Genomic DNA, 26,875 nt, shown 5'->3' with positions numbered 1-26,875 from the left:
CCATACAACACCACCCCTCCCTCACCCCATACAACACCATCCCTCCCTCCCCCTAAACACAACCCTCCCTCACCCCATACAACACCAAAACACCACCCTCCCTCCCCTAAAACACCACCCCTCCCTCCTCCCCCTAAAACACAACCCCTTCCTCCCCCCCAACTACACCACCTCAGTCTCTCTTTCGTTCATTGTTTTCTCTTCATTACATTCTTTCGTATCTTTTGCTTTCTATTTTCAGTATATTTTGTTTCTTCTTTCTTGTACTTTCTCTGTTATGTTTCTGTCTTCCTTTATTTTATTTACATTTTCCTCTCTATCTTATTCAGTTCTGTCAGATTTTCCTTCTTTTTCCCTTTATTCCTCTCTTTCTGTTAGGTATCTTTCTTTCCTTATTCCTTTGTTTACACCGTATATGTACATTGTTTGTATATATGTGTTGTCTATGTATATTGTGTGTATACCTCCACTGTCTTGGTAGTTGCTGAATCAACATGAATTTGTATGGCGATTTCAGTGAATAAATATCTCTCTACTTTATCTATCTTATCTCCCTTTTCTTATCTCTCCATCTTCTTATCTCCCTATATTCTTATCTCTCTATCTCTCCCTTTCTCTCAAGCATTAAAACAATTGATCACTTAAAAGTGTTGCTTGTGTACATAAAGTCTATCCACCTCTTATAGTAATCGTCTTTTGTGTTATTCATGCATCTATACCTGAATTATAAGTACAGTGTTTCTATAGGTAAACAGGTTGAAATGAAACGCCATAATTTTCATAATTTTTTATATAATTGTCTTTCTCTTAACTACATAAAGAAGTGTACCAAAGCACGATAATTGCACGATAGTCTCTTCAATGCAGTTGCAATTCCGACCATAATGTATCTTACCAATATATATATTCTGTTTAATCAAATTCTAACGCTACAAAGAACATATAACAAAAATACTGTCTACACAATCTTTGTAAAAGTTCTTTACAATTTGTTAAAAAGTTTCCGCTACAGCTCCACAAAGGTGATGACTGAGTGATGATGACTACTGGGGATGAACATACAACACCACTGGTTATCATTAAGTCACTGGCCAAGTACACCGTGTAACTACAGCACAAAGAGGAAATAACTATCTTCCTCCTCTTTTTCGTAAACTAAATTCCATCATTGGGTATTGAATTTTTCGCTGGTGTGATGGTTCTTTGTTTAAATCATCAAAAACGAAAACACAAAATCCAGACAGCATGTTGTTCAGGTGTACCTGGCCGCGCGACGCTCACACACACACACACAGCATGTCCTTCAGGTGTACCTGGCCGCGACGCTCACACACTACTGGAAGATGATGAGCCTTTGTCTGATGCACTAAGTGTCAGGTGATGTCTGTCGTGGTTTTATACAAACGTCATTTTTTTTATAAAAAATGGTGTAAACCGGAGGAGCTAAGTGGGGGTGAACATTATACTCCTCAAACACATATAAAAGTACATAAACACACACGTATATATTATTATTTTGTGCGGGCGCTCAGACAGACACACACACACACACACACACACACACACACACACACAATTTGGAGGAGTGTTACTCTAGTGTGTGATGGGAAAGCGTCAAACTTACCGCAGTCTGTAATAAACCTTAATTTTAATAGGGCCCCAATACTAACGGTTAGGTTAGGTTAGGTTGAGGGCCTATCAGGACTACTATATTAAGAAGTTCCAGGATCTTATGTCTCCTACACAGTATTAGTTGATCCTTAAAACTATTAATTTTTAAGATATTATCATCAAACATAATCAGCAAAAGAAACAGATCTAATTTTACAGAGAAGATGTGGGAATGGCAAAATGATGAGTGACGTCACAATGAGTAACCAGGAACATGACGTCACTTGTAAAAAATATAGGAACGTCTCACATTATCTTCTATACAACAACTACTACATAAACTTTTTTGATTTGTAAACAGTTTTATTTACACATATTATCATCCTCACAGTAATCACCATCAGATCTACCTTGAGATATTCTACTCCAAGTTGTAAGGTATAAAAAGGTTGAGATAGAGTCAAGTTAGGATAAAGAAGAAACGTTGCAGAAGAAAACGTTCTGAAGTACTCTGGGGCCTCACTTGTCTGGTAGTTAGGGTTTAAAGGAACAAAAACAATTAATTAAACCATGTAGAAGTGGATTATTTCAGGACACAAAGACGCCAAACACCTTCCTACCCACAAGAGCAAACCTGATTCACTTCTCCCTGGACCAGCAGCCAGCCAGCGTCTGCCACCACAAGTGATTTTTAGCTCAGAACCAGTTTGTTGAAAGATACTGAAGGCTACGTGATACGACAACTCCTTAACAAAATCTGACACAACTGTTCAGTCACAGACAAAAGTTCGATCCCGAGGTGACACCGAGTCCCAGAATGAGTCTCCGAACTGACTTACCCATGACTGTTATTTGGTGCGGGTGTGTGGTTTTATCTCATTTGAAGTCGATACTGCTTCATATTGGGAGGGAGAGAAACTTTTGACCCCGACTGTACCTCCACCCCCGCCATTACAGCACCATAACTCCTCATCTTGGTGCTGGGTGGCGACTTAATGGCCAATAGTTATAACAGAGGAGGAAGGATGGATGGCAACAAGTTCATCCCAAGAAAATCATCGTGTTTACCATAGTCCAAGTGTGATTGTTATCCCTCATGTGTTGTAGAGATGCCGTGAGCTATGAACAGTCTGCCGCCAAGAGTAAAACGTCAACCACGCTTACATCACACACAAGAAGCGGTGATGGAATTTTCTTAGTATGACACATTACACCGGGGAGTACAGTACATGTTTGTTTATGGTGAAGGGAACAGATTATACGTCAGGGTGTCCGCTGAGGTAAATATCTAGCAAAAAACACTTGACTTTTACTATTAATTATTGCATTGATATTTAACATAAAAGGAAATTTATTCTCCTAATCTATTAAAACTTTTTAAAAAATCCCCATACATATATTTCCTTAATGAAGACTTTTAAAAAATCACCCAAAGTTGAGATTATTAAAACTTAACTCATACAGACAATTAATACGACTAAGAATTTAATAAGACGTGAAAAAAAATAAAGCCCTTTGGAGGAACGTCTTAATTATGAAAAAAAAGTAAATAAAAGCAAGATTTTCAAGGTTCCATTAAAAAAAAAAGACCCAGACACGATATTAACATAAAGAGGTCCACATTACGGCTCCTCATAAGGCCTCCCCCCCAACCTCCCAAGGACTAATTTTATTAAAGGCACATCCTCATGGACGGTGACGAGCCGGATACCTCGAGGTGCTGAACCATATACAACCTTTCACCAGCTAAGTCTTAGTTATAGACCCGGATATAATGATCGTTGTATTGTACTCGAGTCATGAAGAAGATGATTATGTCCAGGTCATATTACACTGCTCCCAAACTGAAGTATATCATTGTTCTTTATTTCTTATTTGTATTATTGTCTTCAAAATGTCTAAACAAATGACAAGATTATAAGATCGAGTTAATAATTTTTTTTTAAGTAAGAGTATAAGAAAGTCAAGATCTTGTGAACGATGCTTAATAAACCTGACAGTTGAAGTGCCTTAAGACAAAACACCCATGAACAACGCTTAATAACCCTAGCAGTTGAATCACCTAAATGTGGAGAAAACCAACAAAAAACACATAAAAGGTAACTTAATGCCCCTCTCACACTCACTGGTCCACGTATCTTTAATGGGTCAGTGTGTCATCATCCTTGGACCATCAGCAGGTCAACGTAACAGTCATCAAGGCCAAGGATGGTCTAGACAGGTACTAGAATTAAGGTATAATTTGACTAAGATCAGACAGTAGTTATTATGATGATGATTCTTGATACTAAAACGTTGTTACTACATCTCAGGTTGATAAGTATTTACTATGAGGTGATGGATTACCTTGAGTGGTGATTATCATCAGTAATATCATCTATTTTTTACATATATGTAATTTTTTTTATCAAGACTAAAATAAATTTAGCCAAAATAATTCTTCTCAACATTATCAAATTATCTTTTACAAATATCTTTAATGAGTTCATCGATTATTTTGGCCCAAAGAGTCAATCATAATTACTAAGATCATCTCTTGTCTATAATCCAACATTCACTTCTGGTCAAAATAATCAATTACTATTTACATATATATATATATATATATATATATATATATATTACTTTAAGAAGTGAGTAATGGCTTCATTCACATCTTATGAACACAAATACTCTTCCCTCGCAGACGTGACACAATATTATAGACTTTGTGTGGTTGATACTGAAGGAGGACGAGTTGTAGCTTAGTCGAGGAACTGGAACACAGGCAGACGAGTCTCATAGGTCAGGCTGAGTTAGTGTTACTTGGAAGGTGTGATCTGACGTCTGGTGGGTGTGACGGGGTGTAAGAGGAGTGTAGATATCTGTCAAGAAGGAGCAATTGGCAACGTAGGTGTTATGGGTGGTATGACCGCTGGTGGGGCTGCCATGATGGGTAGTGTAGGTGTAGTGATGGTGGTAGTTGGTGGTGGTGTACCTACTCTCGGTAATGTGGTGGTCGTTGTGGTGGTGGTGGGTGCAGTGTGTGGTCGAGGTGTAGCAGTATTAGGTTGCTCGATGATGGTGGTTATTACTGACGAAGTAGGCGGCACGAAAGGTCTTTGAGATGTTTTGAGTACTGTGGTTGGGAGGATGGCTGTGGGTATGGAAGTAGTCAGCGGTGAGGTAGTGTTGGTGTTGTGTGTTGAGGGTTCCTGAGATATGACATTGTGGACCCGACCAGAATCTACAGCTATTGGAGTAATGAATGAGTTAATTTCAACACAGGAAGGAGAATTGTGCCTCTTGATCTGTGTGGTTTTGTTTTTTTGAGGTGACGTGTCTGCTATCGTCTCTGTTGTTATGTCGTGTGTTGGTATAGTCTGCTGGGAAGACGTGTACTGTGTGTTAGTAGCGATGCTTTGTACCATGTTGGAAGAGGAGGTCACTTCTGAGTCCTGATATGAGAACAGTTTGGGGTTTATTGTGAGCACAGCCTGTTCTGTGATAGGATGGATGGAAGACGGGGTTTGTTGTATAGTAGGCATGGTGTGAGGTATGGTAGGCGTGGTGTGTTGTATAGTAGGCATGGTGTGAGGTATGGTAGGCGTGGTGTGTTGTCTGGTAGACGTGGTGTGAGGTATGGTAGGTGTGGTGTGTTGTCTGGTAGGCGTGGTGTGTTGTCTGGTAGGCGTGGTGTGTTGTCTGGTAGGCGTGGTGTGTTGTCTGGTAGGCGTGGTGTGTTGTCTGGTAGGCGTGGTGTGCTGTATGTTGGACATAGTGTAGTGTGTGGTAGGTGCTACATGTGGTAGTGTGTGCATGACCTCTTCTTCGGCACTCATGCTATTCTTAAGCTTTATGGTATAGTGTGTATCTGGGTTGAGATTGACTTGGTGTGTGTCAGATGTGACCCGTTGTGAGTTGTGGCTGACTTGGTGTGTGTCAGATGTGGCCCGCTGTGAGTTAGGATTGACTTGGTGTGTGTTAGATGTGACCCGTTGTGAGTTGTGGCTGACTTGGTGTGTGTCAGATGTGGCCCGCTGTGAGTTAGGATTGACTTGGTGTGTGTTAGATGTGACCCGTTGTGAGTTGTGGCTGACTTGGTGTGTGTCAGATGTAGCCCGCTGTGAGTTGTGGCTGACTTGGTGTGTGTCAGATGTGGCCAGCTGTGAGTTAGGATTGACTTGGTGTGTGTCAGATGTGACCCGTTGTGAGTTGTGGCTGACTTGGTGTGTGTCAGATGTGGCCCGCTGTGAGTTAGGATTGACTTGGTGTGTGTTAGATGTGACCCGTTGTGAGTTGTGGCTGACTTGGTGTGTGTCAGATGTAGCCCGCTGTGAGTTGTGGCTGACTTGGTGTGTGTCAGATGTGGCCAGCTGTGTGCCAGGTGAGGTCCACGGTGAGGTGACCATGACTCTCCCAACAGGTACGACTTGGTTGTGTTTGAGCTGCCATCGGAACCTCCTGAAGGATTTGAGACGAGTCCCAATGGCGGTGGCGTCACGCAGGGCTGTCAACAAGGATGAAGATGTCGTCGGCTGAGTCCCTGCGGAATGTGGTGGTAGAGGTGGTGGTGGTGTTGGTGGAGGAGGTGGTGCGGAGGGAGAAGGAGGAGGTGTTGGAGGTGGTGATGATGGTAGAGGTGCTGAGGGAGGTGTTGGGAGAGACACCAGCAGCCAGAATTAGTTCATCGTCCGCACCATTACCTCCAACAACATCATCATCATCATATCCATAATTAACACCTGAAAGAATCATTATTATTCCTTACCTAAAACTTGGGCTGACTTAAAAAAACAATAATAATTTTGCCTCATTATTAGAGACATGATCACTTCTCTTGCACTTATACACAACAAGGCTTCTCTACACAGATTTAGTCTCACAGCATTAATTTCTTTATTGTTTTCACTGGAAAATCTTGAATGGGATCACTTGCTCGTGCGAACATCGGTAAATATCATATTATTGCAGTGTTTAATTAAGATGTGATCCAAATATACATTCTCAAACAAAACTGAATAAGAGAGTGAGTTTGATTATGCGAGAACTGCATGTTATTGCCCCCCAAAAGGGGGGGGGGGGAGGCTGAGAGATGATATACTGCGGTAGTGGAGATATGAGACTGAAACTTTACTCTAAGATGGTTGACCAAGAGACAATGCTGCTTAGTTTGGGAAGGAAATTTAATTAATATAATTCTAAGACTGTACAGTTATATAACCGATGAACATTTATTAAAGTTACCCATTTAATCAATAAACTGAAAACTTCGTTTTCTCTAAAAGATATTTTAAGGTATAACTATACCATTTACTTAATCAACCGGCTCATAAGCAACATACAAGTTTCACATAAAACAAATCAAGACAACTAGCACACCTGACACACAATAAAGCTGTACTAAAATGGACAGTACAAATATGTGTTCCCCAAACATGAAATACACACACTCACACCAGCTGCAACGACAACCCTGAACAGTACACATACCCACTCTGACCATCACTCAAGTTCAGGGTCACATACTTGCCCTGGCGATCGCTGGATTCTTTTAGAACTCAGAAGGTTTTTTTCGTGTCAAGTTAATTTTCCCTGAAGATTGTTGAGTAATATAATTAGTGCAGACACCAGGAGGCCCTAGGAGCACCCCCCTCACACTCTGGCTGTATGCTCGTCTCACCTACACCAACCTTATCAGTAGGAACCGTAACAGTGTAAACATTTGCTGAAACTACGTGTGTGTGAAAGGCTTCCCATTGACCCGATATTCCACCAGGGTCAGTGTGGATATAGCGCACTGAATACTGAGCCTTCGATGCTCCAAAACTTTTACTTTTACTTTTATCTTCTTCGTTCGGGAGGTCGGTCACGTCTCTGTTACACACTGTTGGCAGGTACTGGGCATGCACCGGCTCCTGGATGTATGTGAACCTGCTCCAGTTCTGGTCAAGTCTGGTCTTGAAAGAGCTCACACTCGGTGCAGTCACAACACTCTCTGGCAGATTGTTCCAAGAGTTTACAACCCTCACTCCGAAAAGTTAGCCCTCACAGTTTTCTGGACTTGTGGCTTCTTCAACCATTGGGTGTGACCCTTTGTGGGGCGGGCAGTGTGTGTGTGTGTGTGTGTGTGTGTGTGTGTGTGTGTGTGTGTGTGTGTGTGTGTGTCCAGTACCACATTCCATCGCCTTTCTATCCTCAACTACTGTATAGAATTAGCTTCCCACTCACAAGGGCCCCTTCGTGTATACTGTATTATTGTGGTGTAATGAAATGAAATGATTCTGTGAATTAATAAACGCGATGGATAAAAGTAAATAAATATCAAAACAAGGAAAAAAAGAACACCAAAAACAAAATTTTATATAATTGATAACATTCAGGACAAAATAGTTTATCTCTCATGACGTCACTCTGACTAGATGCACCCAATAAAAATAAAGAGGCCAAATAATAATAAAAAATAACACTGAGACTAACACTGTAATAGTGAATAAGATATGAGGTAAGAGAATATTAGAAAATAAATTAACACTTAAGTGAAAAAAAAATCATGAAGAATTTCAGCATGCAGCGTAAGTGTTAAGGTGTTAAAAACGTACCACGAACAGGCCTGCACAGCCACTAGATTTTGAAACGATACTAACGAGCCAGACCATCCGTAAGTAGTTTTGCTGAAATGCTAAGGTCAATTGTGTTATGTTCCTTGTCGTCTACTGTCTGTATAAGAAATATGTGGTTCACGCATTGTTCGTAGTACTTTTTCAACATTTAACATTACTTTGTTAGTGTTGTTGCTGTCTTTAAATACCTAACAATGTTTGTAATTACATCATTCCATAAAACATAAAAGTCAAGAGAAATATAAGTAGTTATAACTGTTGTTAGTGTTGGTTATGGTGGAGCGGAAGAGAGCAAGTTTCCCTTGTCCCCTGATGTTCAGCCGTTTTCTTCGACACACCTTGTTGACGTCACAAGAAAATCTCACTCTCTCTGGGTTCCTCTGTCGTCGTCAACAACGGGGAGTGAAAGATCAGACACTATTTATTTGTTTTTGTTTTCTTCATTTAAAATAGATTGAAAATCTGATTTATAGTTTCAGTGGTAAGAAAAGTGAATTACTGTAGCTCTGTAAATAGGCTGTAATAGTAATCCCTGGAGTAAGATAACACAGTTGTTTGAGTATGATGACTTTTAATTCTTTAAAAACGATGACTGAACGATGCAAACTCCCCGAGCACCAGTGAGTAAGATAAACCCTCGAGTGTGATGTTCTAACCCTGATACAATGAAAAGGAAAAGTAATCAGAGACGTGACCGATCGCCCAAGCGGCTAACGAGCCGATCAGTGGCGAAGAGGATAAAATTAAACAAAGGACCCTCCTGGAAATAAGCAGCTGACATCTTTGTTGAATATCCTTGGTCAAGTTGTCTTACTGTTTACCATTGTTGTTTACCTGCAGCACTGTCTCGGCACACAGGTAACCCACGGTCTACCTGCACCGTATACCTACATGGTCTATATTCATGCCTATCCTTTTGTAAACCTATATGTCAATTTTACTGAATATTTATTATTATTATTATTATTATTATTACGTTGATTTACTCTCTTGAGTAAGATGACATTGTACTCTGAGGGTGACGTTTTTGTACCTGGCGTTAACTTTTACTTTTTTTTTACTTTTTATCCTCTTCGCCACTGATCGGCTTGTTAGCCGCTTGGGCGATCGGTCACGACTCTTTTCCTTTATATTCTTCACCAAAAGGTCGGCTCGCTAGCCGCCCGGGCGATCGGTCACGTCTCTGTCACGCACTGTTGGCAAATACTGGGCATGCACCGGCTCCTGAATGTACCTGAACCCGCTCCAGTGTTGGTCAAGTCTTCTCTTGAAAGAGCTCACACTCGGTGCCGTCACAACACTCTCTGGTAGATTGTTCCAAGAGTTTACAACCCTCACTCCGAAAAAGTTTGCCCTCACGGTTTTCCGGACTTGCGGCTTCTTCAATCTTGAGCTGTGACCCCTTGTGGGGCGAGCGTCCGCCAGCTCCAAGTAAGGACACTCAACTGAGTAGTGCCCCCTGAGATGCTTATAAACCTCAACTAGGTCCCCCCTTGCCCGTCTGTAGTATAAGCTAGGCAAGTTCAGGCGCTCCAATCTCGCAGGGTAGCTGAGATGCCGAAGTGCAGGCACCAGCTTGGTGGCCCTCCTTTGAACATTTTCAACCAACTGACAGTCCCTAGCATATCTCGGGGACCAGATGGGGTGACAGTACTCCAGATGGGGAAGCACTTCACTCCTGAAGATCGTCACGAGGGACGGACCGTCTAGATATCTGAACGACCTTCTTATAAGACCCAATAATTTATTTGCCTGATTTACCTTCTTCTCACAATGGCCTGAGAACTTCAGCTCATTGTCAACATACACACCTAGGTCCTTCTCACACACAGTCTCAACTAGTACATTTTCTTCATCCCGTTGGGACATATGGTACGCCTCCTTACCGTTGGTACGCCCCAGGTGCATCCTCTTACACTTCGTGACATTGAATCTCAGCAGCCATTTCTTCGACCATTCCTGGAGTCCACAGAGGTCCTTCTGCAGCTCTTCACAGTCCGCTTGGTTCTTAATTTCCCGAAATAACTTGGCGTCATCGGCAAACATTTGTATGGAGGAGTGTACAACGTCAGGCATATCATTTATGAAACAAACAAACAGCAGCGGGCCCAATACACTACCCTGCGGTACCCCACTTGTTACAGGTACAGATGACGATTTCGTGCCATTAATCACCACACATTGCTTGCGGTCATGTAGAAAGTCTTCTATCCACGCTAGGACATTTCCCCGAATTCCGTACCTTCCAGTGTGATTTTCAGCCTTTCGTGGGGTACACTGTCGAAAGCCTTGGCAAAATCTAGGTAAATATTGTCGATATTACCACCCCGTTCTAGAATATGGGTCCAAATATCCAATACCTTGAGCAATTGTGTCAAGCAAGAGCGCCCCGGCATAAAACCGTGTTGGCAATCTTTTACAAGGTTGTTTCGTAGTAGATGTTAAGTCATTAGTAAGTAAAGTTCTCTTCTCATACGGGGAATACAGTATACGGTGGTAAAAGTAAATACTGTACGGAAAAAACAGTAAATAATAAAATATCTTGAACGACAGCAACTTAGTGCATAAACAAAGAAAATAATAAAATAATCAAAGACCGCAGGAGACGCATAGATAAACACATAACACTGAGGAGAAGTGGTAAGTAGTGTAGAGAGAGAGAGAGAGTTTTAGGGCTCGTCAAAGTAGTTCCCCCAAACTTCTCAGAATAAACGACGTTATAACACTCATCGACACCGTACATGATGTGTTTATAACTTACATGCACTTGTTTGACGATGAAATGACGCGCCTACTGAACTAACTCATACAAGATGGACGCCCTTGTAATTTGTTTTCCATGTTGTCAGAACTTTCTTAATAAGAAACTTCAGCCGAGGTATAATATCCTCACTAATGCTCCAAAAAAGTGAAATAGATCATCTTACCTGGGAAAAGCGAGCTTAATAACGATAAAATAGTTGCGGTGTATTTTAATAAATTCTCACGTAAAGTACAGACAGTGTTTAGTATCAGTTTCAAGGTAGAGTACCACCCGCCTGTCGTGTCACCTGTTCCAGTTCACTGTCATCCACAAGCCGTTCGCACACACACACGGGTCAAGGTAATAACTAACTTAGCCTGACAACGAGGTGCCCTTGTTGTCTCTAAATCAACTTCTTTTTACGATAATTAAGACACCAGAACCACACAACGATCACATTTTATATTTTCACACAATAACGACCACTTTAGAGGTTGTTTCGTCTTATTAGTGTTAAATATTTCACTTTCATCAATCTGTCTATACAGTGTCGCCTTTATTCAACAACTTGTGTAACGTTACGCTAATTTACATCATGAATATCTAGGTTAATAGTACCGTTTTAAATCTTTATTTACCGGAGTTATAACCTCAAAAGCCGCCTAGAAATATATAACACAGTCAGCCATCCATCACTGAATGTCCCGTTTTCTCTGATGATTTAGTTTATAACAGTGAGTGTTTTGTTTTCCGAGCTATTACATACGATTTTATTCTTTTACTTTTACTTTTATTTTGCTCGGTCGCGTTTTAGTTCATCACCTGACTTAACATACACATGTACGACACAGTCAACATTATCACAAATTTATCTCAGTTATATCAGAAAATATTTAGGGGAAACTAAGGTAAAACTAAATGTTTTTATATTTATCAATTGGCCATTAATCAGTTTACTATAGTCGTTCGGGCGGTTGGTCTGGTCTGTCACTTTGTCATGATCTTTATTGTCCAGTGTTGGTACAGGAGGAAACTGCAGCGGACGGAAGGGAAGAACAGTCTCTTAGATAATACTCAATAGAATCTGAGTTTAGAAAAAAAAAGATAGAAATATCAAGCTAACAGTAAAATAAAATATACTTGAAAATATGAAGATTAAACTTTACCCAAAGAGAATATTATACAGTAGTTTACGAGACCTATTCCTACTCTTGCTTATGTCATTCTTTCTGATTATAATACACCCGATATATCACATAAAGTACTCTATACTGTAGTTCTGCATCTCTCTCTCTCTCTCTCATGAACTAACCTGTTATCTTCGTTAGGTGAGAACTGGCAATATCCACGGGGAAATTGGCATGGCCGTTGGAAGTCCTGCTTGAGGCACGGGAGGGCGTGTGGGCTGGTGTGTGGGCTGGCGTGTGCGTGGCAGAGTTAGTGGGCGTGCGGGTGGAGTGGGCGGGGGAGCAGAGGGTGGGTTGAGTATCGTCAGAGAGTTGGGCGGCCATAGTCTTGTGAAGTTCCGCCTTGGCTCGTCTCACTACCCACATAGTCAAGCCGATACTGATGACGATCTGTAAACAACGTCATCTGGTTAGAGAGAGAGAGAGAGAGAGAGAGAGAGAGAGAGAGAGAGAGAGAGAGAGATACATACAGAGATAATATACACATGGAGACACAGAAATAACATGGATAAAGAAATACAGAAAGATAAGAGGATGGATAGAAGAATTAGACAAAGACTAAGAATATAAGAACGCAATTAAATATATTAAATCATACATAGTGAAAAAACGGTAAAAAAAATCGTGATATTATAAATATATGTGTTGCAGATGTGTATACATGATATAAATAAGTATACAGGGTGTATGTCTGAGTATTCAATAGGTGGATGTGTATGGATGGGGATTTATACAAGAAACAGAGGCTAGTTTCTTCATGCTAAAAATAAGTATGTTGATTTTTGTTTATTTCATCGTAATTCAATATACAAGATCGTTCTTTCATTGTTTTAGCGCCATGGACAACAATGACTTTCTATACATTTATATTATGATGAGAGTCAAGTAAAAATATATTTCCTTTGTGGGATTTATGGGACAAAATCAACTTAAGAGATAACAACAAGAAGTACTGTCAACAACTACTGAAGTCCTGCTGGTCGCCTCTCCTCCTGAACCACGAACCCCCGAGAGATTCAGACTCGTGAACCCGAAGCATTTATGGACAGAATAATGTATCAGTCTACTGCTTCGGGTTCATGAGTCTGAATCTCTCGGGGGTTCGTGGTTCAGGAGGGGAGGCGAATGGACTTTATTATTTGACTATAGTACAAGAGCTGGTTCAAGTCTACACCCTGGCGAGACGGATATCAATATTCCTCCTCCATACGGGGTGAAGGTAAGGTTCCCGCCACTGTTGAATACTGGGTGTGTGAGAAGGTACGAGAGATGCTGGAAGTGGGAAGGGGAGGGACGGGTGGGAGAGGTGGGAGAGGTAGGAACGGGTGCCACAGGGCGATGGTTGGGTGACAAGGTTCAGCTAAACCATTCACTACCACGTGGACAGATATATCCACTCAAGCTGATATACGGAAGTCATTTTTATGGTCATCAGCTCCAGGTTAAAGATTGTCTTAGAGAGCATGTGTTTTAATTAAGCAATGACATTTAGGATTATCAAGATGAGTTAGTTTCTACTACTATATACGGCTTTAAATGTAATCAAAACAACATGTGTATCCCCAAACAACACCCGTAATAAAAACCAACCAACACGTATAATCAAAACTACCAACACTTGTATCAAGGTGAGATACTTTCTACTACTATTTACGTCTTTAAATGCACTCCTTATGCATGTAGTTTATTCATTAACCTGTACAGTCAGCATCAAAATGTATATTATCTGTTTTTTTGTTCAGCTGGTGATATACACTATTAATGTGTGTGTGTGTGTGTGTGTGTGTGTGTGTGTGTGTGTGTGTTTCTCCAGTCTTTATCTAGCGTGTGGATATGTGTTTATGTGCGAGCGTCAACTATACAGTATGTAATTGCCAAGTGTGAATACAAATTAAAGAAGAACAATATATTTCCTCTCCTCCAGAAGACTAAGAGAAGCCGCCATCTTCAACCTATATCAAACTCCATAAAATCTCCCGAAATTCTGATGGGGAGAAAACAGAATCTTTTACAAACATAAGTAACATCATTGATTCCCTTTACATCTTTAATCCTCTAAATAGAACACAAAGAAGCTATTGGAATCCACATCTGATGACTCCCAATAAGAACCTTGAGCACTGTACCCAGCCTGATGTGCAATAGTTAACTGGCTCTGCTGTTGATCTCTGTACTGTATCTTCAGGAATAGAAACATGGCTGGGACTGAAGATGGAAGGGTTGGTGGTGTGTCTCTCGCCAGCCAGCAGGTAAGACCAGGTATGGTAGGGTGGTGAATAAGACAACAGACGCCAGCTGCCACTGTTCTTGAGTCGGTGAATAATGGAGGGAGGTACAGCGGCCTTACCCAGACATGACCTCCTCCTCCTTGTTGTCTCTGTGTGAGGTCAGTGTGTGTGTGTGTGTACAGTACATCGAAAGTGTAGAAGCATTTCTTTGAGGGAGTTTTGATGCTTTAAAGAGAGGTCTAATAATAGTGGTGGTGAGGCAGGTATACAGTTCAGGATGTATAGAGATAATACAGGTATACACTTCAATATGTACATATACAATATAGGTATAAAGCTCAGCATGTATAAAGATAATACACCCCTTCACCCCTTCCACCCCTTACACTCCTCACCCCTTACACTCCTCACCCCTTACTCTCCTCACCCCCTATTCCTCTCACCCCTTACTCTCCTCACCCCTCACCTGGACGGCGAACACTCCCCAGCCGGTAGCACTGGCGGAGGGTGACTGAGACACCACGTCATCGAGGTTCCTGACGGTGGTGCCCAGGTAACAGTTGAGCACCTGTGTGGGCAACAGACCTACCACTGTCGCCGCCAGATACAACCACGTCGGTACTCGTGACACCTGCAGGAGGAAGAACAAGTGTGTGTGTAGTTATAGGGTGAATGATGCGTGGAGTAGGTTAAAGGTTATGTTATGTTAGGTTATGTTAGGTTCACAAATAGATGGTATCGAGAAGGGAAAAATATTAAACCCTTCAGTGTGATGTCGACCACCTGAGAACATTAGCGTGATCCGTGAGTCAGAGAACAGACTCCTCCTAACCTCAGGTGTGTGATGGCTCGTGACTACACCTGACATTTGGGGTCTCTGAATGATGCACAATGGTGGTGATCTGAGAAAGGAGGAGGAGGAGGAGGGAGGAGGAGGAGGAGGAGGGAGGGGAGGAGGAGGAGGAGGAGGAGAGGAGGAGGAGAGGCAGGAGGAGGAGGGAGGGAGGAGGAGGAGGAGTAAGGGAGGAGGAGAGGAGGAGGAGGAGAGGGAGGGAGGAGGAGGAGGTAGGGAGGAGGGGGAGGAGGAGGAGAGGAGGAGGAGGAGGAGGAGGGAGGGGAGGAGGAGGAGGAGGAGGAGGAGGAGGAGAGGAGGACGAGGAGGAGGAGGAGGAGGAGGAGGAGGAGGAGGAGGAGGAGGTTGGAAGGAGTGAGAGGGGATGAGTAGTGAAATGAATAGGAGAGGTAGTAAGGCGGATGTGAGAGAGAGAGAGAGAGAGAGAGAGAGAGAGAGAGAGAGAGAGATTTTATCAAGATAAGTAAGATAAAATACAGCATTTTCGTGGGACAATCATAGTATTCAGGAATTAATATTCACTTCTCATTTCTTCTTCTAAATTACAGGTGTACACATGTCTCTTACCCCCCTTCCTTCCCCACAAAATCACAGGTAGTCACACACACCATTGATCTTCCCCACAAACACATACAAGGTAATCAACACAATTTCTTACTATGGCAGGTGCAAAGAAGCCAGTTTACCATGTCCCTCTTCCTCACTACCTCTCAAACTCATTATCAAGTCTATTTTCCCATTAATTTGTTTACCTTACCTCCTGACCTTTGGAAATAGATAAAAAAAATAATGGTTCTGAGAAACGTAAGATGGAAACAACGAGAGATATGTTGTGGTAGTGATGGTGCGCGGGTCACCTAGGGTTCAGGATTGTTTTAACCCTTTGAGTACTGGAGGTTCAAATCATCGTCTTCGAAGGGTTAAACCATAGTCGCCCTCAAAGGATAAAACAATCGACCTTAAAGGGTTAAGCAATCGTCCTCAAAGGGTTAAACAATCGTCCTCAAAGGGTTAAACAGTAGTTCTGAAAGGGTTAAGCCATAGTCCTCAAAGGGATAAATCAACGTCCTCAAAGGGTTCAACCACTGTCCTCAAAGGGTCAAACTAGCGTCCTCAAAGATTACCGAGTCAAAGCAATTAAGTCCCTCCTCTCTTCCCCCCACCAGGCAACACTCTATACCATTATATTAACATTAAGTCCTAATACATTATCTCAAATGCATTCCAAAACAACTCTCTAAAAGGTTCAGATGCTGTTAAGGCGGGAAAACTAATTTGTATATAATTATCACTTTTTATTTTTATTATTTTTTACATCTTGGTTCAATTTTCTGTTTGATTTTCGTCCACTGACTCACCGAGGAAGAACCTTTACCTGCTGCCAAGGTGTTTAATGTCTGTTGTATCAAAAATGTATGTGATGAGGTATTGTTCCTGCACACACACACACACACACACACACACACACACACACACACACACACACACACACACACACACACACACACACACACACACACACACACACGAAGTTTACTCTATCTCGAAAATCGTTCTTCGTGGTGAATAATTTACACAAAAGTGAATTTCGATGTGTATATACCCACGGCCCCTGCATGGAGCCTACAGGATGTGTTGTGGCCACGGAAGCAGCAGCAGTATGGATGTATTGAGCGGAGGTACAGCTGAATACCTATGATGTTCATTGGCAAAGTTACCTGTAGTGGGAGGTGGTGTAAATTACGTTTATAGAAAGGCTACTAGATACGCCTTATACATCTCTCTCTCTCTCTCTCTCTCTCTCACTATCTATATATCTATACATCGATCTGTCTTTCTATGTCCTATGCCCAACATCATCCCACAACCTACACAGGTACCAGTAGATTACACCTGACTCACCTGTGTACAAGGGCTACCTGAGTCTCGTGATTTATTTACCTATGGCTAATGATTTCCTATAGTTTTGTTGATCAGCGAGACGGGATGAGGAAGGGAAGGAAGGAAGGAAGAGGGGGGGGGGACAGGGGAGTGGAGGGAAGAAAGAGGAGGGGCAGAAAGAAGAGGAGGGGCAGAAAGAAGTGAGGGTGAGAAAGAGGAACGAAACCTAACCTAACCTAAATAGAATATAACCCAAACACAGGTAAGGTTATATTCATGCCATCATTCACGCATGATATACTACAATAGTCTCCCAGGTACACACACACACTCCACCACCAACACTTAGCACTTCACAGTTTGCATGTTTCGTGGGTCTGTGTATAGGAAAATTCGCCTTTTTTTAAAAAACTGGAGATTCGAAAAAAAAATGAAAGCGCATATCTCGCCGCCATATAGCAGGGTGGGGAGGACCATTGCTCGATATACGTGCAACTTTGTAGATAATTTCCGCTCCCTACAGTTAAAGACACGGGTTACGGAGTCTGCCAAAGGCTTGAGATCCATATCTGATCTGATGTTGAATCTCTTCATCGATGTCCGCGATGGTGGACAGGTGGGAGCCAAGATAATGAAAGTGGGTAACATTAGAGAGGGTAGTACCATTAAGCTGGATGGATGGTGGAGGTGTGGCTGAACCAGGGGCAGGCTGAAAAAGAATCTAAGTCTTACGTGCATTCACCTCAAAAGCGACACCACCTGTAATAAAAAGTAACAACGCCTGTATTAAAAAACACCATCACCTGTACTAAAAACCACCAACATATGTACTGAAAAACACCAACGTCTGTCATAAAAAGCAACACACACACACACACACACACACACACACACACACACACACACACACACACACACACGTCTCCCTTGAACTTCAGAAACAACACCTTTATGATGGGATCGTGTTTTTGTCAGTACTGGATGGTGACGTGTTGTACTGTACCTGCCCCAGCCTGCACCTGCCAACAATTAAACACCTTTTTCTGTCGTCAATATCGTTCCCTCCATGGCAACACTAGGAAAAAAACGTGATTGTTTAAATGAGCCTCAGTCCTATTTAACCTTAACCCTAGTGGATTAACTCAACCTAAACCTGTAAATAGACAAATTAAACCAGTACAGTATCTAATGACACCTTAATTAGATACGGATTCATATGTCCATTACAATAATAAACAAAACGGAGCTGATTAGCCGTCATTACGAAAGACTATCAATTGATCTTGGTGAAGTCGAGTTGCTTATTCATGTCGCTGTCCGTCCGTCGGTCTGTTAGTATACGTATTGATAAGTAGTGTCCTTGTGATAAGCAGATTTCTATTGAATATTTTACAACCAAATTTCTTGCCTCGGTTTCATTTACATTGTTGACGAGTCCTATTGATTGTAATGTAGATCGGAGGAAAAGAAGTTAGTGTTAATATAGAGTTCTAATTAGTGTGGTATTATTCGCCTGGCGTTCGGTATTTGTTTTCTGGTCAAGTTTGTCTATATGCTTAAGTTTGTTGTCTCGATTGTGTGTTGATTTTCAGCCACTTTTGTTAGTTTTTGTTGTTTACCTTGATTATATAAACTATTGTGTGGCTTAGTTGTTATAATTTAGTTTTTTGAAATTTTTTGTTTGTTTGTAGGACTGTTAAGTATTGTTTGTAGTTGTTTAGCTTTGTCAGTAGTGTTTATAGTAATGCTTATGCTACTCTTTGGGTTTTGTTTACAGGGTCGGGTGTATTTGTTTGTAAATATTTTATAAGTTCATATGAGTTGTTTTTACAGTGAAACCTCCACATAATGGACTTCTCACACATAACGGACCCTCAATATAACGGATTTTCATATCTATATAGTTCATTAGATGGAGATTTCATATATAAAGGTTACCTCGATATAACGGACTTACCACTCTCTTTATAATCCGTAAAATAGAGGTCTCACTGTCCTTTTTCGTTGTTTTATATAGTATTTGCAAAGTTGCTGAAATTACTTGCAAGAACCTTTTGTGTGAAGTTATTCTGTGTGTGTGTGTGTGTGTGTGTGTGTGTGTGTGTGTTTGGCCGCGTGATGCCATAGGTAGGTTGCCTCGATACCGCTGTAGTCAACAACACAACAGTATCTGTGTCTATCGCTGACTGACCATATATAACACAACACTGACTGACTATATAACGCAACACTGACTGGTTGTATACGCACCCTCCCTCTCCCCAGCATTGAGTAGTGACATTTAAACCTTGCCTTCTCGCTCTTCCTGGTGCGGCAGTGTTCATACGTACACACACACACACACACACACACACACACACACACACACACACACACAGCCTTCCGAGTGCCATGCTCTTTCAATAAGCCGTTAATTATTGTTATTATTATTATGACACACACACACACACGAAAAGCTTGTTATAAACTACTTAACACTTTATCAACATAATTTTGTTTTTTTAATAGACTGTTGTGTATAAGTGTGTCATGATGCTTATAAACCGCCTGAGCTATAACATGGTGAACCAAAGTAAGTATTAAGAACATGTTTAACAAACACTACGAACCTTTTATATCTTAGAGCTGCTGTGAGGGAACGTGCGTAGTGAACGTGCGTAGTGAAGGTAGAATCTCAGGTAATGGTATTCTATTTTGGAGTGTGTGTGTGTGTGTGTAAATTTATAAGCTAATACCTAGGTGAATCTCTAGAGTGCAAACAAACAAATAAACAAACAAACAAAACAGAAGATATATTATGACACTTGGTAAACACTGAGAAACATAAACAGCCTTCACAGTATAAGCACGGAGGAGTAACGCCAACACACACCGTCACGCGAACCAATACCATGAGACATAAATTATAAAATGAGAGGAAGAAAGTGATGTCACACACATCACTTAACATCAGGAATATGAAGTGATGTCAGGAATAGAATATGACATCAAAAATACCAAGGGATATCAAACATACACAGAGACACATGTCATATATGAACTGATATCAGGAATAGTAAATGACATCAAGAATAACATAGTCGACATCAAGGACATCGAACACACGCATCAATCATGCTAGAAATAACCCAACATGTTGCCTGAAATAGCAACAAAAGACACAATCACGCCACTGCTAAAGAAGTAGAAACAGAAGGAGCCGTCAAAACCATACTGCAGGGGATGTCAAAGGCTGTGTAAGGTGCCTGGAGGAGGTGAACTAAATTCATACATTATTTCACTCTGCCTATGTGACCTTTGAGTGATGGTGCCTGTCTTTGTTATCGGTCCTTCGATCTGGGTGCACCGCGCTCTATTGTGAGTAGGAACGAGTGAGTCAGAGACGGGAAGAAGACGTGAGAGAGAGAGAGAGAGAGATTACGCTTCCCTGCTGACGCCGATAAACCCTATTGGCCTAAGTCCTGACATAGTTAAGTATTATAGTACCTCATACACCGACGTCCACTCATCTCTTTTCCTCCCCTTCAACTCTCCCACTTCCATCACCTGCTCACCTGTCTCTCCACACTTGACTAAGGGATCGTCAGGTATGCATATACACTCACCTGGCATTTAAGGTCGCCAAAGGTCCCTCACCGAGAATCAATACACGTTAACTCAGTGTGTGTGTGTGTGTGTGTTGTGTGTGTGTGTGTGTGTGTGTGTGTGTGTGTGTGTGTGTGTGTGTGTGTGTGTGTGTGTGTGTGTGTGTGTGTGTGTGTGTGTGTGTGTGTGTGTGTGTGTGTGTGTGTGTGTGTGTGTGTGTGTGTGTGTGTGTGTGTGTGTGTGTGTGGTTTAAACCGGCAAGGTTCACCACCAAGTACAAAAATCTATATTAGTATGAATTATCTTCAGAAGGGGGAAGGGAGGAGAGGGAGGGATGTAGAAGGGGGAGAGGAAGTGAGGGGGGAAGGGGTGGGGAGAGGAAGGGGTGAGGGTGAGGGGAGGAAGGGGTGAGGGGGAGGGAGGAGAGGGGGAGGAAGGGGTGAGGGGAGGGAGGGGTGGAGGGGAGGGAGGAGGGGGGGAGGAAGGGGTGAGGGGGAGGGGAGGGAGGGGTGAGGGGGAGGAAGGGGTGAGGGGGGAGGGAGGGGAGGGGTGAAGGGGGGAGGGGGGAGGGGTGAGGGGGAGGAGGGGGTGAGGGGGAGGAAGGGGTGAGGGGGGAGGAGGGGTGAGGGGGGGGGGGAGGGGGTGGAGGGAGGGGAGGGAGGGGAGGGGAGGAGGGAGGGAGGGAGGGAGGGGAGGGGGAGGGGAGGGGAGGAAAGGGGGAGGGGGGGAGGGGAGGGGGAGGGGAGGAGGGAGGGGTGAGGGGGAGGGGGGTGAGGGGGAGAGAGGGGTGAGGAGAGGGAGGGGTGAGGGGAGGGGGTGAGGGGGAGGGGGGAGGAGGAGGGAGGGGTGAGGAGGAGGGAGGGGTGGGGAAAGAGAGGGAGGGAGGGGTGAGGAGGAGGAAGGAGGAGAGGGAGGAAGAGGTGAGGGGAGGAAAGGGTGGGGGAGGGAGGGGAGGGGGAGGAGGGTGAGGGGAGGGAGGGGTGAGGAGGAGGGAGGGGGGAGGGGGAGGGGAGGGGTGAGGAGGAGGAAGGAGGAGAGGGAGGAAGAGGAGGGGGAGGAAGAGGGGGAGGAGGGGAAGGGGGGGGGGAAGGGTCAGGGGGGAGGGAGGGGGGGAGAGGAGGGGGAGGGGGAGGGAGGGAGGAGGGGAGGAGGAGGGGAAGGAGGAGAGGGAGGAAGAGGTGAGGGGAGGAAGGGTGAGGGGAGGAAAGGGTCAGGGGGGGGAGGGGTGAGGGGAGGAAAGGGTGAGGGGGGAGGGAGGGAGGAGGAGGGAGGGGTGAGGAGGAGGGAGGGGTGAAGAGGAGGAAGGAGTGAGAGGGAGGAAAGGGTGAGGGGGGGAGGGGTGACGGAGGGCGGGTGGGGAGGAAGGAGGGGTGGGGAGAGGGGGAGGTGAGGGGCAGGACAAGGTACAGGCCACAATACAGTAAGTCTTGTCGCTGCTGTGTCCTGGAGGTTGCTGGCCTCGAGTTATACCTTGTGCTCCGGTATAAGTGTGACACAAGTACAGGTCACATACAAGGTTCTGTCGCCTCTCCTCCTGAACCACGGATCCCTGGACTGACACTCGTGAATCTGAAGCATATATGGACAGAATAATGTATCAGTCTACTGCTTCGGGTTCACGAGTCTGAATCTTGTGGTTCGTGGAGCAGCAGGAGAGGCGACACACACATGATATATTATCACCAACAAGTGGTATTTTCTCGTCCTTGAGGAAGCTGTCGGCTCCCACCACCGCTGTACAGTAGTGTCTGAAATTCTCCGTCTGTGTGTCTGTGTATCACTATCAAGGTGACCTTGCATTGTGCAGTATATACCTTGTCAAACACGCACGCACATGTGAACAGACATGTGTGTGTGTGTGTGTGAGTTTAATACAGGCTTAATGAATATGCTGGATAAATCTATACCAACGTGATGACACAATTATGATAATACTTGTGATGAACGACACTTATTACCTCTTCAAAGATGCACAATAATGTCTAGTTACGTACGATAATTATCACTGAAGAAGATAAAATGACGTACAGTAATACAGATGATGTTCGGTAATTACTAGACACTCAGGAAAAGTGACCCTTGGAAATATAGGGTAATGGTGTACAACAATAGTTAAAGGGGTACGATGCAATAGCTAACGCGCCATAATTCCTTTGATGCTCATTAATAATTCATTAATGACATTGTGATACGAAAATGCCTGATGATGACTCTGAAAAATAAAATAGAGTAATGGGTTATAATTATTTACTAACTCACTAACCCGTTTGTTTATACAGTACACACGATAATTGTTGTATTTACAGCGGTGACACAACACTTTGCCGATGAACGATAATCATCAAGAGTGCACGATAATGTTAGAAGGTCTTAGGACACTCTTTGAGCCAGTGACGTGTATTAGGTACTCACAGCGAAGACAGCGTTCTGGAGGCCGAATGGTATAGGCGTGAGGCGGGTGACGAACACTACCTTGAAGGCTTGAGGACCTCCCAGCACCGCCAGCAGCGCCCGTAGCAGTCGTGACGTCACAACTCGACGGTGTACAACCTGCACGAACGACAAATGAAACGGATTAATAATAATGATAATAATAATAATAATAATAATAATAATAATAATAATAATGCCATGGTGAGGGGTGAGGCGCCACAGTGTGATGAAACACAAGCACTGAAGGTCATGTGATTGTACATAACTTCACTACGTCATTCCACCTCCTTTGTTTCCCTGTAAATGGTGTCATGTTACCACACAGACCAGAGATAATTGCCGTAACAAAACTACAAACAAAACTGTGGATGTTTTTTGGCTGATAAGAAAAGAGGGGCGTTGTCTGCCGCTCTGTGTTGACCGGGATGGTACACTGAAGTGACATTTGAGCTACATAAAGGAAGAATAAATTCGATTTTGATGAAACAATTGACAATAAGGTGTGTATGTATGCGCGCGTGTGTGTGTGTGTGTGTGCGTGTGCGTGGGTGTGTCCGTCAACACACACCCAGGAACGACGCTACGTCATAATTTTACAGAGATCATAAGTCCAAATGATTTTATATTTTTCAGACATTGACAGCTATATCAGTATATCAGCTATGGCGGTTATGACGGTTATGTCGGTTATGACGGTTATGTCGGTTTTGACGGTTATGTCGGTTATGACGGTTAATGACGGGTATCTTGTTCACTGACCCACTGACGCCATCTCTCTTCAAGCCGATATCGTGTGCTTCTTGAGGCTCATACTATTGACAAAATTCAGAATAATTTAACAGCAAGAATCCAGATGAATTAACAAAAACTAGATTATAATTTATATTAACTCAAATTATAAATAAAACATGACTAACAAGAAAATAAGTGATCTTAAAGTTCATGGAAAGATTAAAGGTAACTGGTGATGTAATTAACACTCAACACCTGTGCTGGATCCCATACTAACACCTGTACTGAGCTAACTACTGAGCCTTACTAACACCTGTACTGTACCCCACACGAACACCTGTACTGGACCCCACACTAACACCTGTACTGGACCCCACACTAACACCTGTACTGTACCCACACTAACACCTGTATACGACCCCACTGTACTATTACTGGGATACACTAACACCTGTACTGGACCCCACACACTAACACCTGTACTGGACCCCACACTAACACCTGTGTGTAATTTTCTGCCCTGTGCTGTACCCACACTAACACCTGTGCTTGACCCCTGCTTACCTGTACTATGCCACACGACATACTGGACCCCCACACCTTTGGATTCCTTTTATGCCCCACACACTAACACACCTGTATGACCCCACACTAACACCTGTACTGGACCCCACACACACCTGCTGGACCCCACACCTTACCTGTATACTGGACCCCACACTAACACCTGTGCAGACCCCACACTAACACACCTGTGCACACACACACACTTACCTGTACTTTGACCCCACACTAACACCTGTACTGGACCCCACCCCTGTACTGGACCCCACACTAACACCTGTACTGTGCCCACACTAACACCTGTGCTTGACCCCACAACACACCTGTGCTGGACCCCACACTAACACCTGTACTGTACCCCACACTAACACCTGTACTTGACCCCACACTAACACCTGTACTTGACCCCACACTAACACCTGTACTGGACCCCACACTAACACCATGGGCCTCCAGGTGCTGAGAGATACAGGTTGTAAAGAAATAATGTCTTGTGTTTTTAAGTATATATTGATTACTGTTGGCAGGTGAGGTGTAGTGGTAGTACATCACGTTAAGGGACCCAACCACGTTATTTATTCACGTTAAGGGACCCAACCACGTTATTTATTCACGTTAAGGGACCCAACCACGTTATTTATTCACTTTAAATGATCCAACCACGTTATTTATTCACTTTAAATGACCCAACCACGTTATTTGTTCACTTTAAATGACCCAACCACGTTATTTGTTCACTTTAAATGACCCAACCACGTTATTTGTTCACGTTAAATGACCCAACCACGTTATTTATTCACGTTAAGGGACCCAACCACTCGTTAACATTAGGGTGGTTAAGCTTCAGGTAAAATAAGCTGGAGTGTCAAATCATCAGGTGTTCAGAAGGGTAGAGAGTGTTAGACCGCGAGAGGTGTGAGTAAGGACCAGCGGTGATATATACACAGGTTAATAATGCATGGTACTGTTTGCCTCCAATCAATGACGCGAAGCTTCTACAGCCACCACCGTCACCAACAGTCTGTGCGGTGTATTGTTATAAACCTGGGGTCATCATCATCATCATCATCATCATCATCATCAAAATCATCATCATCATCATCATCATCATCATCATCATCATCATCAAAATCATCATCATCAAAATCATCATCATCATCATCATCATCAAAATCATCATCATCAAAATCATCATCATCATCATCATCATCATCATCATCATCATTATTATTATTATTCATTAATTGTAATATAACATAATTTAACTCAAGCTAACTTAATATAACTGGCCATACCTAAGATAAGGTCATTTAACCTAATCTAACCTTAGTTAACCCAACGTACCCTAACCTAACTTAATCTAATTCTATATTAATGTAGCCTATTATAACCTAATCGATTCTACATTAAACTATAGTCTAACTTAACCTAACCTATAACGTTAATGTACCTTGGGAGATATTCTTATAATATTTAAGCAAATATTTACGTTCTAGAAATATTTGAAATACTTGATAATTAGTGTTAAAGTCTCAATATACCTGTGCTAATTAGGTTGAGGTGTTGATGATTGTACCTGGTAATTATTCACAATACCTGTTAACTGTCACACACACACACACACACACACACACACACACACACACACACACACACATGACGTGGCTGTAATGTTAGAATATTAATATTGTTTATCGTTTTTGGGTAAAGAGAACTAGATTGAGGTGGATGAACTCATGTAAAAGAGAGTGACTGACAAACACACGTACGCATATATACATCCATACACACACAGACACACACACACACACACACACAGACACACAACACACAATGACTGGCTGTAATTTAGAATATTAATATTGTTTATCGTTTTGGGTAAAAGAACTAGATTGAGGTGGATGAGCATGTAAAAGAAGTGACTGACAAACACGTACGCATATATACATCCATACACACACAGACACACACACAGACACACACAGGTACAGTAAATATAAACTGACACAGACAGAAAGAACTACGTACCTCTCACAAACAAATAAATGACAGTAAAGACAGACAGACAGACAGACAGACAGACAGACAGACAGGGCTATACATACCTCCCTGAGACAGACGCGTATGAGGATGTGAGCAAGGAAGACTCCAGCAGTGGCTGTAGAGAGAGTGACAGCCAGCCCTCTCCAGGTGCCGAACATATACCCGGCTGAGACGTTCACTACGATGTACCCCCACGAACGAAGGCTGAGGGGAGAGAACGTCGCAGGAGTGAGAGGTGGGAGGGGAGAGAACGCCTGAGGGTGGGTAGTGAAGGAAAGAACGCTGAGGGGAGAGAACGGTCGGTGAGTGAGAGGTGGTGAGGGGAGAGAACGGCTGAGGGTGGGTAGTAAGGAAAGAACGGCTGAGGGAGAGAACGGTCGGTGAGTGAGAGGTGGGTGGAGGGGAGAGAACGC

The 26,875-nt window shown here is 43.0% G+C and overlaps 1 protein-coding gene across 7 annotated transcripts; it reads right to left on the bottom strand.

The window, feature by feature from the left end:
- Window positions 1-775: 775 nt before the first annotated feature.
- On the bottom strand, window positions 776-26,661 carry LOC121871826 (transmembrane protein 64-like). 7 transcript variants are annotated; one of them, XM_042374344.1, is made up of 6 exons: window positions 26,525-26,661; window positions 23,103-23,240; window positions 14,838-15,002; window positions 12,269-12,533; window positions 5,581-6,235; window positions 776-5,496 (listed from the first exon to the last, which is right to left on the bottom strand). In XM_042374344.1, exons 1-6 carry the CDS (start codon window positions 26,618-26,620, stop codon window positions 4,479-4,481), a joined length of 2,337 nt encoding a protein of 778 aa, XP_042230278.1. In that variant the 5' UTR covers window positions 26,621-26,661; the 3' UTR covers window positions 776-4,478. The 7 variants fall into 7 exon arrangements, with proteins under 7 accessions (XP_042230278.1, XP_042230281.1, XP_042230277.1 ...); XM_042374347.1 differs by having other exon boundaries at window positions 776-5,748; window positions 5,959-6,235; XM_042374343.1 differs by having other exon boundaries at window positions 776-6,235.
- Window positions 26,662-26,875: the final 214 nt, after the last annotated feature.

Source organism: Homarus americanus, unplaced genomic scaffold, assembly GCF_018991925.1.
Source record: "Homarus americanus isolate GMGI-L3 unplaced genomic scaffold, GMGI_Hamer_2.0 scaffold39675, whole genome shotgun sequence".
Classification (NCBI taxonomy): domain Eukaryota; kingdom Metazoa; phylum Arthropoda; class Malacostraca; order Decapoda; family Nephropidae; genus Homarus; species Homarus americanus.
The sequence above is the reverse complement of the archived record's forward strand: the minus strand, read 5'-3'. Positions and strand labels throughout refer to the sequence as shown.